Source organism: Mobula hypostoma, chromosome 12 (genome assembly GCF_963921235.1).
Source record: "Mobula hypostoma chromosome 12, sMobHyp1.1, whole genome shotgun sequence".
Lineage (NCBI taxonomy): Eukaryota > Metazoa > Chordata > Chondrichthyes > Myliobatiformes > Myliobatidae > Mobula > Mobula hypostoma.
This window is the reverse complement of record NC_086108.1, coordinates 102,130,758-102,148,409: the sequence shown is the minus strand read 5'-3', so window position 1 is coordinate 102,148,409 and position 17,652 is coordinate 102,130,758. Positions and strand designations below refer to the sequence as shown.

The window sequence follows — 17,652 nt, the reverse complement described above, 5'->3', positions numbered from 1 at the left end:
TCAAGGCGTGTCTGGCACACATTGAGGAAGTATTGACTAATTGAAGAATTTTTTCCCGTTTCTCTGTAGATAAAGATATTTGAAGTTCTCTTTCCCACTCATACTTAATTTTATCAGGTGTATCTAGACGTATTTTCATAATCAGATCTTAAATAATTGCTATTAAACACTTCTGATAGGGGTTTAAAGCTAAAAATTTTTCTGTAACTTCAGTTTGATGCGATATCCAAAAGGTAGATAAAGTAGTGTTCAAAAAGATTCTAGTCTGTAAATATCTGAAAAAGTGTGATCTAGGCAAATTGTATTTATTAGACAACTTTTCAAAAGACATAAAACAGTCATCCATGAATAAATCCCGAAAACATGTTATTTCCTTTGTTTTCCATAAAAGAAAAGCTTGATCAATTCCAGATGGTTGAAAGAAAAAAATTAGATATAATAGAACTCGACAGGATCAATTTGTTCAATCCAAAGAATTTACGAATTTGAAACCATATTCATCTTGTATGTTTAATTATTGGATTTATCATTTGTTTATTCAATTTAGTAAGTGCAAAGGGAAGTGCAGCTCCTAGAATAGAAGCCGGCAAAAAACCCTGTACAGAGTCACGCTCGAGGTTCATCCATCGTGGACACTGAGTTTCATCCAATTCTTGAGTCCAAAACGTTAAATATCGAATGTTGATTGCCCAGTAGTAAAATCTAAGATTCAACAAAGCCAAACCGCCTTCTTTTTTTGATTTCTGTAAATATTTCTTATTTAACCTGGGATTTCTATTCTGCCATATATATGAAGAAATTTTAGAATCAATAATATCAAAAAAAGATTTAGGTATAAAAATTGGAACCACCTGAAATAGATACAAAAATTTAGGTAAAATAATCATCTTAATAGTATTAATTCGACCAGTCAAAGATGAGGACAAAGGGGACCATTTAGTAAACATTTGTTTAACATGATCAATTAAGGGTAAAAAATTAACTTTAAATAGTTCCTTGTGCTCCTTCGTAATTTTAACACCTAAATAAGTAAAATAATCAGTAACTAATCCAAAAGCTGATTGTCTGTAAATTGGAACTTGCATATTTAATGGGAAAAGCACACTCTTATTAAGGTTCAATTTATAACAAGAAAAACTACTAAACAGAGCAAATGACACACATCAAAGTTGCTGGTGAACTCAGCAGACCAGGCAGCATTCTAGGAAGAGGTACAGTCGACGTTTCAGGCCGAGACCCTTCGTCAGGACTGTTGGTCTCGGCCTGAAACGTCGACTGTACCTCTCGCTAGAGATGCTGCCTGGTCTGCTGCGTTCACCAGCAACTTTGATGTGTGTCGCTTGAATTTCCAGCATCTGCAGAATTCCTGTTGTTTGCGTTTTAAAACAGAGCAAATAGTATTATTACTGCAGGGATGGATTTCTCTGGGTTAGAGATATATAGTAACAGGTCATCTGCATATAGTGATACTTTATGCGTTCCATTCCCATGAATAATGCCAAATATATTAGGTGAGTCACGAATAGCAATTGCTAAGGGCTCCAGGGCAATATCAAAAAAATAAAGGGCTATCTTATGGTCTTATCTCTTGAGCAGCCAGCCCTGTGCTCTATAGACGGTGCTTTTTGTTTGCAAACTTGTAGTTTTAACTTCAGATTGATTAGTTGCTTGCAATTTACATTAAGAAAAGAAGACTGGTTCTTGTTTACGACAAGAAGCTGAGCGTAGAATATTGCCGGGAGCTTAACTTATTCAAAAACAACTCTGACTTTTGGAAGAGTCAGCAGGTGTTAGAGAACTGAGCTTGGTAAAAAGGCATTCTGGGCCCAGGACAGTAGATATTATTACTAGTCTGACACATAGCAATTTATTACTCTTTACAATTAAAGGAGAATGTTATCAGGGAAATTAATATTTCATAAGTTCCCATGCATGCCTATTTAAATCTTTATTTGTCTTTTTACCTTTAGACCCTGACGCGGTTAGAAATGATGGTGTTTATTCTCGATACTTTACTGATTATGGTGGAAATGGACGATACGGCCTTAAATTGTCTGTTCAAGGAAAAGATGGGATCACAAGATTTGCAGCCAGGCGGCAAGGACATGCTATGTACATCCCAGGATACGTGCAAAATGGTAATGTCTTAATGGATAAATGCTAAGTAGTTTGTTTAAAAGTGCAACACTGCCTGCTTTCACCATTTCCTCAGCCCAAGTGCCATTGAAGCTCTTATCCTTGCCGTTCCTAGTCCTACACTTGACAACTCCAATGATCTCAGAACAACCTCCCATCATTCATCTTCTTTGAAACTCAGCTCATCTGGTACTCTGTTGTCCACTGTTCTCACTGCTTGAAATCCAGCTCTTAAAGCCAAAAGTTTGTGATTAAATTCAAATGAGCCCACCCCCTCCATACCTCTGTAAGCTTTGCAAACATCTCTCCCAAAGTTTCAACTCCCCTGGTTCTAGTCCCATCTTGTTTTTCCCTGCTTTTGACAGCTGTGACTTAAAATACCTGATCCCCATATTTCAATAGTTCAGTAATTTCATTTAATATCAGAGACTGTATACAATATACAACATGAAATTCTTGTTCTTTGCAGACATACACAAAACAGAAGAGTGCCCCAAAGAATGAGTGTCAGCAAAAATGTTAGAATCCATTTCTGAGGTTCTCCTCCATTTGCCTCTCCTCTGTTATGATGAATGACATCCCCACCCACCACTCCACTATCCAATTTTTCTTCCATTGATCTCGCATTACACTTTTGATGGAACGTTTGCAATGCTCCATTCCTAAGGTTGTCCCAGTTTGCTAGAGGCCGAACAATTACTGTTGGAGTGGGAAATGCGCAGTAAGTTTGAGATTGTCCACATTCCATGGGCATTTAAAGCTTTTCCTCTGTAAAATGCAAAGACTTTCACAAGATAAGTTTAACTTCTGAAAGTCCTTGGCCTCTTTTCATCTGAATCTTCAGAAGTATTTAACAAATTAGAATTGTTTTCTCATATCATTAACAGAATGTGCATATTGCTGAAAAGGCCAGTCACTAGCCATTGCTAATGTTCTTTGAAAATTTTTTGCTGGGCTGCTATTATTAAGCACTGTAATCTTTCTGGTGAAGTTATTATCATAGTGCTGTTGATAGTGAGTTCAGGATGAAGACGAGGAAAGAGTGATATGTTTACAAGATAGTGTTCCTAACTCTCCAAAGCAGAAAAAAAAAGTGGGCATCAAATCATATCATATATCGAGTGCACTAGTTCCTCTGCTCTGCATTTCAGTGTTAACCTAAATTAGGTCTTCAATCCCCAATGTGAAAAGTTTGAAGGTTTGACATTGAAATTGTGAACATAAAACAATAAAAATCAATAAATCCAAGTCAGGTTTATTATCACTGTCAAATGTCGCGAAATTTATTGTTTTGCGGCAGGAGTATATTGCAATACATAAAAATAAAACCTACAAATTACATTTGAATATATATAGTTACTATATACAGTGGCATACAAAAGTTTGGGCACCCCTGGTCAAAATTTCTGTTACTGTGTATAGCTAAGCGAGTAAAAGTTGAACTGATTTCCAAAAGGAATAAAGTTAAAGATGACACATTTCTTTAATATTTTAAGCAAGAAAACTTTTTTATTTCCATCTTTTACAGTTTCAAAGTAACAAAAAAGGAAAAGGGCCTGAAGCAAAAGTTTGTGCACTCTGCATTGCAGTACTTAGTAACACCCCCATTGGCAAGTATCACAGCTTGTAAACGCTTTTTGTAGCCAGCTAAGAATCTTTCAATTCTTGTTTGGGGGATTTTCGCCCATTCTTCCTTGCAAAAGGCTTCCAGTTCTGTGAGACTCTTGGGCCGTCTTGCATGCACTGCTCTTTTGAGGTCTATCCACAGATTCTCGATGATGTTTAGGTCAGGGGGCTGTGAGGGCCATGGCAAAACCTTCAGCTTGCACCTCTTGAGATAGTCCATTGTGGATTTTGAGGTGTGTTTAGGTTCTTTATCCTGTTGTAGAAGCTATCCTCTTTTCATTTTTGACTTTTCTTACAGATGGTGTGATGTATGCTTCCAGAATTTGCTGGTATTTAATTGAATTCATTCTTCCCTTTACCACTAAATGTTCCCTGTGCCACTGGCTGCAACACAGGCCCAAAGCATGATCGATCCACCCCCGTGCTTAACAGTTGGAGAGGGCTTCTTTTCATGAAATTCTGCACCCCTTTTTCTCCAAACATACCTTTGCTCATTGCGGCCAAAAAGTTCTATTTTAACTTCATCAGTCCACACGACTTGTTTCCAAAATGCATCAGGCTTCTTTAGATAAAAGCAACACACACAAAATGCTGGTGGAATGCAGCAGGCCAGGCAACATCTATAGGAAGAGGTACAGTCGACTTTTTGGGCCGAGACCCTTCGTCAAGACTAACTGAAAGAAGAGATAGCAAGACATTTGAAATTGGGAAGGGGAGGAGGAGATCCAAAATGATAGAAGAAGACAGGAGGGGGAGGGATGGAGCCAAGAGCTGGGAAGTTGATTGGCAAAAGGGATACAGGGCTGGAGAAGGGAGAGGATCATGGGATGGGAGGCCTTGGGAGAAAGAAAGGGGGAGGGGAGCACCAGAGGAAGGTGGAGAGCAGGCAAGGAGTTATAGAGAGAGGGACAGAGAGAGAAAGAAAGGGGGAAAAATAATAAATAAATAAGGGATGGGGTAAGAAAGGGAGGAGTGGCATTAACGGAAGTTAGAGAAGTCAATGTTCATGCCATCAGGTTGGAGGCTATCCAGACAGATTATAAGGTGTTGTTCCTCCAACCTGAGTGAGGTTTCATCTTGACAGTAGAGGAGGCCGTGGATAGACATATTACAATGGGAATGGGACGTGGACATATCAGAATGGGAATGCAGTATCTCCCAGTGGCCACACGTTGCAATTCAACGTCCCATTCCCATTCTGATATGTCTATCCATGGCCTCCTCTACTGTCAAGATGAAGCCACACTCTGGTTGGAGGAACAAAACCTTATATTCCGTCTGGGTAGCCTCCAACCTGATGGCATGAACATTGACTTCTTTAACTTCCGATAATGCCCCACCTCCCCCTCATACCCCATCCCTTATTTATTTATCATTTTTTGATTTTTTTTCCCCTTTCTTTCTCTCTCTCTTTTTTCTCCCTCTGTTCCTTTCACTATAACTCCTCGCCTGCTCTCCATCTTCCTCTGGTGCTCCCCTCCCTCTTTCTTTCTCCCTAAGCCTCCTGTCCCATGATCCCCTCCCTTCTCCAGCTGTGTATTACTTTTGCCAATCAACTTCCCAGCTCTTGGCTCCGTCCTTCCCCCTCCTGTCTTCTCCTATCATTTTGGATCTCCTCCTCCCCTTCCCATTTTCAAATGTCTTGTTACCTCTTCTTTCAGTTAGTTCTGACGAAGGGCGTCGGCCCGAAACGTCGACTGTTCCTCTTCCTATAGATGCTGCCTGGCCTGCTGTGTTCCACCAGCATTTTGTGTGTGTTGCTTTTATCTAAAGAAGCCTGATGCATTTTGGGAACAAGTCGTGTGGACTGATGAAGTTAAAATAGAACCTTTTGGCCGCAATGAGCAAAGGTATGTTTGGAGAAAAAAGGGTGCAGAATTTCATGAAAAGAAGCCCTCTCCAACTGTTAAGCACGGGGTGGATCAATCATGCTTTGGGCTTGTGTTGCAGCCAGTGGCACAGGGAACATTTACTGGTAGAGGGAAGAATGAATTCAATTAAATACCAGCAAATTCTGGAAGCATACATCACACCATCTGTAAGAAAAGTCAAAAATGAAAAGAGGATGGCTTGTACAACTGTATAATGAACCTAAACATACCTCAAGATCCACAATGGACTACCTCCAGAGGCACAAGCTGAAGGTTTTGCCATGGCCCTCACAGTCCCCTGACCTAAACATCATCGGGTATCTGTGGATAGACCTCAAAAGAGCAGTGCATGCAAGACGGCCCAAGGATCTCACAGAACTGGAAGCCTTTTGCAAGGAAGAATGGGTGAAAATCCCCCAAACAAGAATTGAAAGACTCTTAGCTGGCTACAAAAAGCGTTTACAAGCTGTGATACTTGCCAATGGGTGTGTTACTAAGTACTGCCATGCAGGGTGCCCAAACTTTTGCTTCGGGCCCTTTTCCTTTTTTGTTATTTTGAAACTGTAAAAGATGGAAATAAAAAAGTTTTCTTGCTTAAAATATTAAAGAAATGTGTAATCTTTAACTTTATTCCTTTTGGAAATCAGTTCATCTTTTACTTGCTTTGCTATTCACAGTAACAAGAATTTTGACCAGGGGTGCCCAAACTTTTGCATGCCACTGTATATTAAATATGTTGAACATATATATATATTTAATACATTGTTCAGTGGCATCGATTCATTGCTGACTTATGGCGACCCTATGGATAGTGTAGTTCTCCATGGATGTCCTATGTCCATAGAGTTTTCATGGCAAGATACAGAAGTAAAGTGCCAGGCCTTTCTTCTGCACAGATTTTGCTTCTGCCCAGGTTGGGACCCAGCCAGATTTGAACTCAGGACCATCTGCCTCAAAGTCCGGTGCTGACACCATTATACACCAGCCAGCCCATGGATTTATTGTGCATTCAGAAATCTGATTGCAGAAGGGAAGAAGATGTTCCTGAAATGTTGGCTGTGTGTCTTCAGGCTCCTGTACCTCCTCCTTGATGGTAGCAATGAGGACGTCCTGGGTGATGGGGTTCTTAATGATGGTTGTACCCTTTTGAGGCAACGCCTTTTGAAGGTGTCCTGAATGCTGAATAGGCTAGTGCCCATGATGGTGCTGGCTGTGTTTATAACTTTCAGCAGCTTTTTCTGATCCTAAGCAGTGGCCCCTCCATTTCAGACAGTGACGCACCAGATAGAATGCTGTCCACAGTAAATGTCCTTTTCCCCAACAATGTCTATGCTGATTATTATGCCAAATTAAACTGAACTTTTCTGCCAGCACATGATCCATATTTCTCCATTCCTGTAAGTTCATTTGGGGCGGCATGGTAGTGTAGCGGTTAGTGTAACGCTATTACAGTGCCAGTTGTAAATTCTGGGTTCAATTCCTGCTGTTCTCTGTAAAGAGTTTGTATGTTCTTCCTGTAACCATGTGGGTCTCCTCCAGATGCTCTGGTTTCCTCACAGATTCCAAAGACATATGTTTAGGGTGGCCATGCGATCTTGGTGCTGAAGAGTGGTGACACTTGTGGGCTGCTTAGCATAATCCTCACTGATTTGATTTGATGCATAAGACGCATTTTTCTGTATGTTTTGATGTACAGTACATGTGACAAAGCTTATCTTATCTATCTAAATACCTCTAAAACATTGCAATTATGTCTTTTTCCAGCACTTCCGCTGGTCGAGCATTCCAGATACTTTCCACTCTTGGTGTAAAAAAGAAACCTGCCCTGTATATCTCCCTTTAGCTTTCCTCCTCAGGTCTGTGTAAAATGGGAGAAGACTGGGCTGTAGCCTTTGGATTATCAATCTGCATTGTATTTTCAGAGCCACTAATTAAAATAATCTTTTTTTTTCTGAAATACTCTCTTTGTTTTCCTTTAAGGCATCATTCAACAAAATCCACCCAGGCCACCGCCCATTGATGACAATCCTCAGACAAACTTTGGAAGTTTCAAGAGAGTCAAGTCAGGTGGCACATTTACTGTAAATCGGATTCCTTCAGGAACTCCCCCTGACAAGTTTCCTCCTAATAAAATCATGGATCTTAAAGCAACAATAGTTGAAGATAAAATACAACTGAACTGGACAGCACCAGGCGATGATTTTGATCAAGGAAATGGTAATTCAAACTATATTCTAATGTACTGTTTGTATAAATAATGGGAAGTTTCATTTCTGAACACCCTCATTAAATAGTTATCACCAGTAATTACCTTGTATGATCAATTCCATACATGGAGTGGCTTCACTATGGAGATAATTTTCTCTTATTTGTATGCTGGTGGGTTTGATTTCAACATTTAAGAGAAAGTTGGGGATAAGCACGTGAATGGGAGAGGCATGGAGTACTGTGGTCTGAGTGCAGGTTGATGGGACCATGTAGATTCATAGTTTAGTACGGACCAGATGGGCCAAATTCTGGATTAATTTATTTTAAAACTGTTAATATTTGTAATTTAATCTGTACTCTGTCTGAATTACTAGAAACAGGGCACAATGCATTAAACTTTCTAACTTTAATTCAGAACTCAAAGTACACTGGCTTTAAAGTAGCCCAATGTAAAAGCGTAATTGCAGTTTACTCTCCCTTTTTAAACGCAAGAGGTTCTGCAGATGCTGGAAATCTTGAGCAACACACACAAAATGCTGAAGGAACTCAGTAAGGCAGGTAGCATTTATTGAGGGGAATAAACAGTTAATGAATAAACAATCCTGACAAAGGGTCTTGACCCGAAATATCAACTGTTTATTCCCCTCTATAAATGCTACCTGACACGCTGAGTTCATCCTAAATTTTATGTGTTATTTTCCCATCTTGTCCTTCTCCAGAATGCTTGGAGACCTTACTCAGGCACTCTACTTCCTCTTGAATGCGCCAAACATTTATGCACAAATGGCCACTGAAGGGAGCTGAACTGGTGTCACAGGGCCAGTTGCTTCACCCTGAGTGAGGTGCTTGTGGTTACACTCACAGAACTCCCTTCGACCTCAAACAAGTTTAACTAGAAGCATCATTGCTAGAGTTGCATGCCAATCAATCTGGTTCACCAATGTTCCTCAGGTGAGGAAATCTGCCTTTCTTACCCTTCCTTTGCCCTCTCCCTAAGGATAAGTGTCATTATCAGCACTTACTGACATCCTGCTGTTATTTAAATGGATTCAGGAACTGTATTGGACATCGATGGCACTTTGCAATACAAAAGGACATCAAACTTCTACTGGAGATGTCCAATGTACCAAAGAGAATATAGAAAATAAACCAAAAACTGTAATTCAGGCAGACAAAAACTGAGTGAATGTTTTAATGCACTGGTCTGTGATAGTAATAAAGTTTGAACTGCTGTTCTTTGTATTTTTCGTTAACTTTTATTCATCCCTTTTTTCTTTATTTAGCTTCCTACTATGAAATACGGATGAGTAAAAACTTTACACAGCTGAGAAATGATTTTCAATCTGCTCATAAGGTCAATACCAACGGGTTGAAGCCAAAGACTGCAAAATCAGAGGAATCGTTTATGATCTCTGAGAATATTGAACTGAAAAATGGGACAGTACTCTACTTTGGAATCAAAGCACACGATAAAGTAAACCTTACTTCGGAGTTGTCAAATATAGCACAGGCTGCCTTGGTTTTGCCTTCACCTACACCAATTCCATCTACTCCACCTACACCATCAAATCAGACACCGTCACTAACAGCAACCACGTCGCGCTCACCTAGCCAAACTGATGAATCTCTGGTGATTAATATTTCAGAAATTCTTGTAATAGCTGGTTGTATTCTAATTATAATGACTGTGATCATTGCCATCACTGTTTGTATTGTGGCTACCAGACGCCGTCGGAAAGTGTCACCCAGATAGAAAACTTATCAGCTTCAGCATATTAGAATTGATCATCCTTAATTTTACTCTAATTATTCTCAGAGAGCAACCAAACTCATTTAGTCTTTTTATTACTTTACAACATAGAAGTAGACAGTTTCCCAATGAACCTCCATTATTAGTCTGCAGAGCCTGCCATACTTGAAAGTAAAAGCCTTAAAGCCAATATGTATTAAATAAGTATCTTAAAAGTCTGGTCAAATCCCATTGAATGATTGTTTATGTAAGTACAACATATTTGGTTGTCTGCATTTCACTCCAAGTCTCTACTGTGTTAGGCATCAATTGGAGAAAGAAATTTTACAGCTAATGTAAATATGGCAATATTTAAATTGGGTAGAAGCTGTTTATCTTCTAGTTCCCCTTGGAAAAGTTATATTTAGACTGCTACCTCCAGATTTTGGGCCAGGATCTAATTCCCGATCTTCAGAAAACACAAATGGAAAAGGTGGAAACACAAAAATCTGCAGATACTACAACCTGAGGCCAAACTCAACAGCTGGATAAACTCAGTGGGCCAGGCACCATCTGTGGTGAGAGAGGGATGGTTGACATTTTGTATAAAGACCCTGAGAGTGTAGTGGGGAAGAAGGGAGCCAATCTAGAGAGATTAGTGGGAGTAGGGGCTGTGAAAGATAAATCAAACCAAGTGAGGAAGGAGATGATTGACAGATGGGAGGGAGAGGACCATTGCTTCCTAACACCGATCCTTGTAGCACATTACTAGTTGTTGGCCTCTAGTCAGAGAGGCAACCTTTTAATACCTCTTTCTGGTTTTTCCTACAAAGCAAATGTTGAATTCATTTTACTAACTTATTCTGAATGTTGAGCAACTGAACTAACCTCCCATGCAGGACTTTGACAAAGCACTGGCTAAAATCCATGTGGACAACATCCACTGTCTTTCCTTCATAAACTTTCCTAGTAACTGCTTGAAAATCTCTGTAAGATTGGTTAGATACAGCCTACCACACACAAAGCTATGTTGATTATCCCTAATCAGGCCTTGTCTACACAAATACTATATATCTGGTCTGTTAGAATACCTTCCAATAATTTACTTAATACTGATGGCAGGGTTACAGGCCTATAATTTCCCAGTGTATTCTTAAAGCCTTTCTTGAACAACAGAGAAAGATTAGCTATATTGCGGTGTCCAGCACCTCACCCATGGGTAAGGATGTTTTAACTACCTCTGCCAGGGCTCCTGAAATTTTTGCACCAGCCTCCCACACAGTCAAAGGGGAGTGTTGTGTGTGCTGCACTGAAATTTTAATATTCTCCATATTTCCTGTCATTTCACATCTTCACAACAATTGCTGTATCACAGATGCCCATTGCATTGTTCTCTGTGAGAATTATATCTGATGCTAATGTGTAATGTGTAGAATTTCAACAGGCAATTGTTGCTAAGTTTGTTAACGCATGGTTAAAATGTGTATTGCATAAACAAGGGTAATTGGATCCAGCCTGTAGGATTTGTATCAACATACTTTGTGATCTCTGGATGTTCTGGAGAAGTTTGACAACAAAGAACTGCTTTCAAACTGTAACAACTATCGTAAAGTGTGGGTAAATAGCAACCAATATTCCCACCATAGAACTCTCACCAACAGCCCTGTAGTAAATGACCTAATACTCCTTTAAAGCATGTTGAGAACACATCATTTTGCAGGGAATCAAATATTACCCCCTTTCCACTCAAATGTTTGCAGGCTATTAATGTGCACCAGTACATTGCTGTACAGATGACTGTAGTAACTTGTATGCTTCTGCTATGTAGTAAAGTGTGAATGAAAAGATTATCTTAGATTTTAATAAAGAGCAGCTACTTTCCATAATTGTAGCAGGCTTAATTTCTTCCACCTAGCCCAGTACTGGTGCTCTTACGTTGAAATTGGACTGCAACCAATTGGCGTTGTTTTTGAGAAGAAGCCTAAGCTACCAACAATCCAGTTCAGACAATTTTGGGGGGAGAGAGAGAGAAAAAAAAACTCTTCCACTTCATCTGGTCCTCACAATCAGGAAAATTTATAACAGAACCAGATCCATGGCAGATGGACGCAAAGAAGCTATAACTTTCTGTCTTCACCGAAACTGAACATGAACGTGTAATTTCCATTCTGGTTTAAAATAAAAACAAATATGGTCATGTAGTAGTTATTAGCATCTAACTTTGTCTTAATTCAAAATACGTGAAGGAATGTTTCATATCCAATTACTCTCTCCACCCTGTACCTATGATGTTCACAATAGGAAATGTGGTTGGTCTTCCTGTCATGTACCTTTAGGCTCTTTACCAGAGTTATCCTGTGCCTACCTCTAAATCCTAGAATCTACGTCCCAGTTTCTGCCTCTACATTTTTGTTTATTATTTATTTTAAAGGTGACAAGGTTGTTAAAATAACACACATAAAAATTGCTGGTGAACACAGCAGGCCAGACAGCATCTATAGGAAGAGGTACAGTCGACGTTTCAGGCTGAGACCCTTTAAAATAGTCCCTATAACAAAGCATTCTGTGTCAAAATTATCGACTTGTGTCAGTTTCAGTGTATTCTTCGAAGATTCAAAGTACTTTTATCATCAAAAGATAAATGCAGTATATAACCCTGAGATTCAGCATCCCTGAGATTGCTCAATGTTTCATTAGGAAAATGAATTTTGGATATCAGATATTTTCCCTATTGATGCACAAAATAGAGAATCGTAAACACAAGAGATTTTGCAAATATTAGAAATCCAGAAAAACACACACACAATGCTGGAGGAATTCAGCAGGTCAGGAAGCATCTATGGAGAGGAATAAACAATCAATGTCTTGGCCCAAAACATTGACTTTTTATCCCTCTCTGTAGATAACTACCTGACCTGCTGAGTTCCTCCAGCATTTTGTGTGTGTAAGCACTGTTAGTCAATCAGGTGGCCTCAGATGAATCTCAGAACTGAGCACAAATGCAGTGAAAATAAGTATGTTGGCGGAGCGTTTAGATTATTGTGCTAAAACATTATTTGTCAGGTGCCCAATGGCAGATGGATACAAAGTTCACAGTTGCTTATAAAAGGGTTAGCATTCAGTATGAGGAGCAATTGATGGCTCTGAGCCTATACTTGCTGGACTTCAGAAGAATGAAAAGGATCTCATTGAAACCTATCAAATAGGCCTAGAAAGAATGGACATGAAGAGGATGCTTCCAATAGTGGGAGAGTCTAGGATGAGAGGACACAGCCTCAGAATACAGAGATGTCCCTTTAGAACACAGATGAGGAGGAATTTCTTTAGCCAGAGGTGGTGAATCTGTGAAATGTATTGCCGCAGATGGCTGTGGAGCCCAAGTTATTGTGTATAATCAGAGGCTAATTAGTAGGTTTCTGATGAGTAAGGGTGTCAAAGTTTAAAGGGAGAAGGCCGGGGAATGGAGTTGAGAGGGATAATAAATCAGCCATAATCAAATGGCAGAGCATACTTGATAGGCCGAATGGCTGAATTCTGCTCCTAACTCTTATGGTCTTATTCCCTTTGTAGTATTGCTATTGGCTCTTTATCTTACTTTATCACTTATCTATCTATCATCAACAAATTCAGCAACTATAATTTCAGTGCCTTTATGTAAGATACTTACATAAATTGAAAAGCGTTGAGGTTCCAACACTGATCCCTGGATACATCCATTAATTCAGTTTACCAACCAGAAAATTTCCCACATCTATGCCAATATCCTACATCATATGCTAAGAGACTCTACTTTTCATAATAGCCTTTAATGTAGAACCTTATCAAATGCTTTCTAAGTACAGTATATCCACTAGCTTCCTTTTACCGCATGTGCTACTTCTTAATAAAGTAAATCAATCAAAATAAACTGATCAATCATGATTTCCTTTTCATAAAATCATACTGACTTCACCTGATTACCTTGGTGCCCTGCTATAACATCTTTAATAATTTTCCTTTGAGAGATGTTAAGCTAACTGACCTGTAGTTTCTTGCTTTCATCCCCTCTTCTTTTGAATAATTAGGTTATTTCAGCCATTCTTGAACGTTGGTATAGAAACACAAATGCCCAAGAATGGAAAAACCTACAAATAGTGGTGGATGCAGCCACTACAGATAAATGCAAAGTCCTCCACACCATTGATCACACCTACAAGGCACACTGCCGCAAGAAAGCAGCATCCATCATCAGGGAACCCCACTATCCAGACTATGCTGTCTTCCTGCTGCTGTCGCCGGCAAGGAGGCACAGAAGCTTTGGGTCCCACCCCACCAGGTTCAGGAACAGTTATTACTCTTCAACCATCAAGCTCCAGAACCAGCATGGATAACTTCACTCACTTCAGCACAGAACTGATTCCACAACCTATGGACTCGATTTCAAGGACTCTACAACTCATGTTCTCTGTATTATTTATTTACATATTTATTAATAATAATAATTATTATTGTATTTGTATAGTTGGTAATCTTTTGCACATTGGTTGTCAGTCTTTCTGTGTAGTTTTTCACTGATTCTATTGTATTTCTTTGTTCTACTGTGAATGCCTACAAGAAAATAAATCTTAGGGTAGTATGTGGTGACATATACTGTTCATACTTTGATAATAAATTTACTTCGAACTTTTGAATTTTTTTTTGCAATCTAATAGCATATTCTTTGAGCAACACACACAAATTGCTGGTGGAATTCAGCGATTCTGGCAGCATCTATGGGAATTAACAAAGTCTACATTTCAGTTCAAGGCCCATTTTGGGGCCTGGAAAGAAAGGGGGAAGATGCAGAATTAAAATTCTCTGAATCTGAGGAACTTTGGAAAAATAAGCAGCAATCTCCAGAGTGTATGTCCACCCTCAACTTGTGATATGAGGCACGACACCATTGTAAAGCATATGCCAATCAGTCTAACATTACTGCATCATAGCACTGAAATGTCATATGTCCTGATCCACATGTAGTGATGGATGAATAAAAGAGACTGGCAGAGGCTGTGAACGATACTTTAGGAATATCTAACTCACAATCCATTCTCGCACAACTACAGAGTTTGCTCCTCATTCTTTTTAGTTACTGAATTCAAAGGTTGCAATTTTATGCAACAATTTAGTCCAATAATCACAGAAACAGTTGTTGTGGACATAATGACATTTGATATAACTAACATGAACAAACATCACAAACACCAGTTGCATTAAGGTGAATCATAAAAAGTAGTGTTTGGCCTAATTTTGCAAGGGGTGCTACATGACCCAGGACAAGCTAACCTGAGGTAATTTTTTTTTATGTGTACCTAAATGGGGATCGTGTCTGATTTCTGGGTAAGACAACTCAATTCCAAGTTTTAAGCTCTAAGATATTTTATAATCAAAACATATAATGCATAGGTCAGCATTTGCTACCTTGAAATTCATTTTCTTGCACGTATTTACAGGGAAAATGAAATATACCAGAATTTGACAAAAAAACTATACATAAACAGCCAAAGACAACAAACAACCATGTGCAAAAGACAAAATGTGCAAATAAAAATAACACTGAAACATGAGTTGTAAAGAGTCTTTGAAAATGGGTCTGAAGTTTAGAGGATCGTGGTGTTCAGAATTGTGGTGAATTAATTTATTCACTCTGGTTCAGAAACCGGATGGTTGTAACTGTTACTGATTTTAACAGTTGGTCTATGAAGGTTCTCAGTCATCCAGGTCATTGTACAACAAGCAGTTGTAAATCAAGGCAACTGGACTTGCTGTGTTGACAAGAAGATGTTACACCACTTCTTTGGTTCTGGTCTATGGTGGGTAGTTTCCCAGTTTATAAACTCTGTGAGTTGTTTAAAGCTATAGCAATCACATGAGGGTTGTTAAGAGCTGTAAAGGTAATAAAAGAGTCATTAGTCTCATCTTTGAATGAATGGAGGTGTGAACTGTTGTGCAGATACCAGGGTAGAGATGTTAGGACTGCATTGTAAGTAGCTGATGGGTGATGGGAGGCCACCCCCTCTATCCAGGGATGGGTTTTCCCTGAACATAGGAGGACTAACACCTCAGGTCAAGATTTGGTTGTTTATCTACACCTAAAGAACAAGGGACACTCCTTTACTGATGACAAAGTGCACATTTTGGATGGGCGGGGGGGGGGGAAACAGGTGATTTGAAAGAGAGGTTAAAGAAGCCATCGTTGTCAAACTGGAAAACCCATGAACTTTCAAGAATCACTAGATTCAGGAATGGTTCTGGGAAAATAGAAAATTGCAGATGTCACCCCACTCTTCAAGAAGGGAGAGAAGCAGGAAAAAGGAAACCATAGGCCAGTTAGCCTGACCTCAGTGGTTGGGAAGATGTTGGAGTCAATTATAAAGAGCATAAGGCATAGGAGCAGAATTAGGCAATTTGGCCTATTGAATCTGCTCCGCCAATAAATCATGGCTGATCCATTTTCCCCCTCCTTAGCGGCACTACCTAACCTTCTCCCCGTAACCCTTGATGCCATAGCCAATCAAGAACTTATCAATCTTTGCCTTAAATATCCTGAGGCTGTGACCTCTTGTCCGATACTCCTTCACCACAGGAAACATCTTTTCCACATCTACTCAGTCTAGGCCTTTCAACATTCAAAAGATTTAAATGAGGTCCCCTTTCTTCTTTCTAACTTCTAGCGAGTACAGGCTCAGAGCCATCAAATGTTCCTCATAAGATAATCCTTTTATTCCTGGAACCATCCTTGTAAACCACCTCTGAACCCACTCCAATACCAGCACATCTTTTCTTTGATAAGGAGCCCAACACAGTTCACAATACTCAAGATGAGGCCTCACCAGTGCCTTATAACGTCTCAACATCACATCCCAGCTCTTATATTCCAGATGTTCATCAGGAGAATAAGCTGAACTGGTTGAATTCTCACTCTGACGGAGTGGCAAGTCAACTCTTTGACAACAGTTCTGTGACTGGGTTTCTTTGCAACTACTGTTATAAGAAAGAGGAAAGGTAGATTCCATTATAATTCATACGTGAATGGCTTTACAATAATAAGCCTTGGGAAAGTGACTTACTTGACTTGCATTTATATATTATGTCGTGCAAATAGCACAAACTCAGACTCTCTTGTATACTTTCTCAGACCCATGAGGTCAGCTAAAGTTCAAGAGCAACCAGCACTTGATCGCTGTTAATTTCTTCACTAACCTTGACCTGGAAGACTACTTTGCCTTCACAGAAGAGTTAGATCTTTTCTTTTCCTTAACATGATATACAGTTGTTGTTAGCTATAATAGATTCCACATTTAGCTCTCCTGAATGGGACATAAAGAATACGTTGCTACATGAGAAATCTAGAAAGCTATGAAATAATTTGGAAACACAAGTTCAAATCCCTGAATGTTTTTTTTTTGGGAAATGAAATTATTTCAACAATTAATGTGATTGTAGTGATAGGGGACTCGATAGTTAGAGGTACAGATAGGAGGTTCGGTGGTCGTTACAGAGAATCCAGGATAGAAACATAGAAACATAGAAAATAGGTGCAGGAGTAGGCCATTCGGCCCTTCGGGCCTGCACCGCCATTTATTATGATCATGGCTGATCATCCAACTCAGAACCCCGCCCCAGCCTTCCCTCCATACCCCCTGATCCCCGTAGCCACATGGGCCATATCTAACTCCCTCTTAAATATAGCCAATGAACTGGCCTCAACTGTTTCCTGTGGCAGAGAATTCCACAGATTCACCACTCTCTGTGTGAAGAAGTTTTTCCTAATCTCGATGCTAAAAGGCTTCCTCTTTATCCTCAAACTGCGACCCCTCGTTCTGGACTTCCCCAACATCGGAAACAATCTTCCTGCATCTAGCCTGTCCAATCCCTTTAGGATTTTATACGTTTCAATCAGATCCCCCCTCAATCTTCTAAATTCCAACGAGTACAAGCCCAGTTCATCCAGTCTTTCTTCATATGAAAGTCCTGCCATCCCAGGAATCAATCTGGTGAACCTTCTTTGTACTCCCTCTATGGCAAGGATGTCTTTCCTCAGATTAGGGGACCAAAACTGCA

General features: G+C 39.6%; 1 protein-coding gene across 1 annotated transcript in view; it reads left to right on the top strand.

Annotated features, from left to right (window-relative positions):
* Positions 1 to 11,282, top strand: part of LOC134355038 (calcium-activated chloride channel regulator 1-like) — a 48,021-nt gene extending 36,739 nt beyond the window's left edge. The window contains exons 12-14 of the mRNA XM_063064713.1: positions 1,971 to 2,138; positions 7,614 to 7,850; positions 9,125 to 11,282. Of these exons, the coding sequence (XP_062920783.1) occupies positions 1,971 to 2,138; positions 7,614 to 7,850; positions 9,125 to 9,594 (875 nt within the window). The 3' untranslated portion in view covers positions 9,595 to 11,282. The remainder of the gene's footprint in view (positions 1 to 1,970; positions 2,139 to 7,613; positions 7,851 to 9,124) is intronic.
* Positions 11,283 to 17,652: the final 6,370 nt, after the last annotated feature.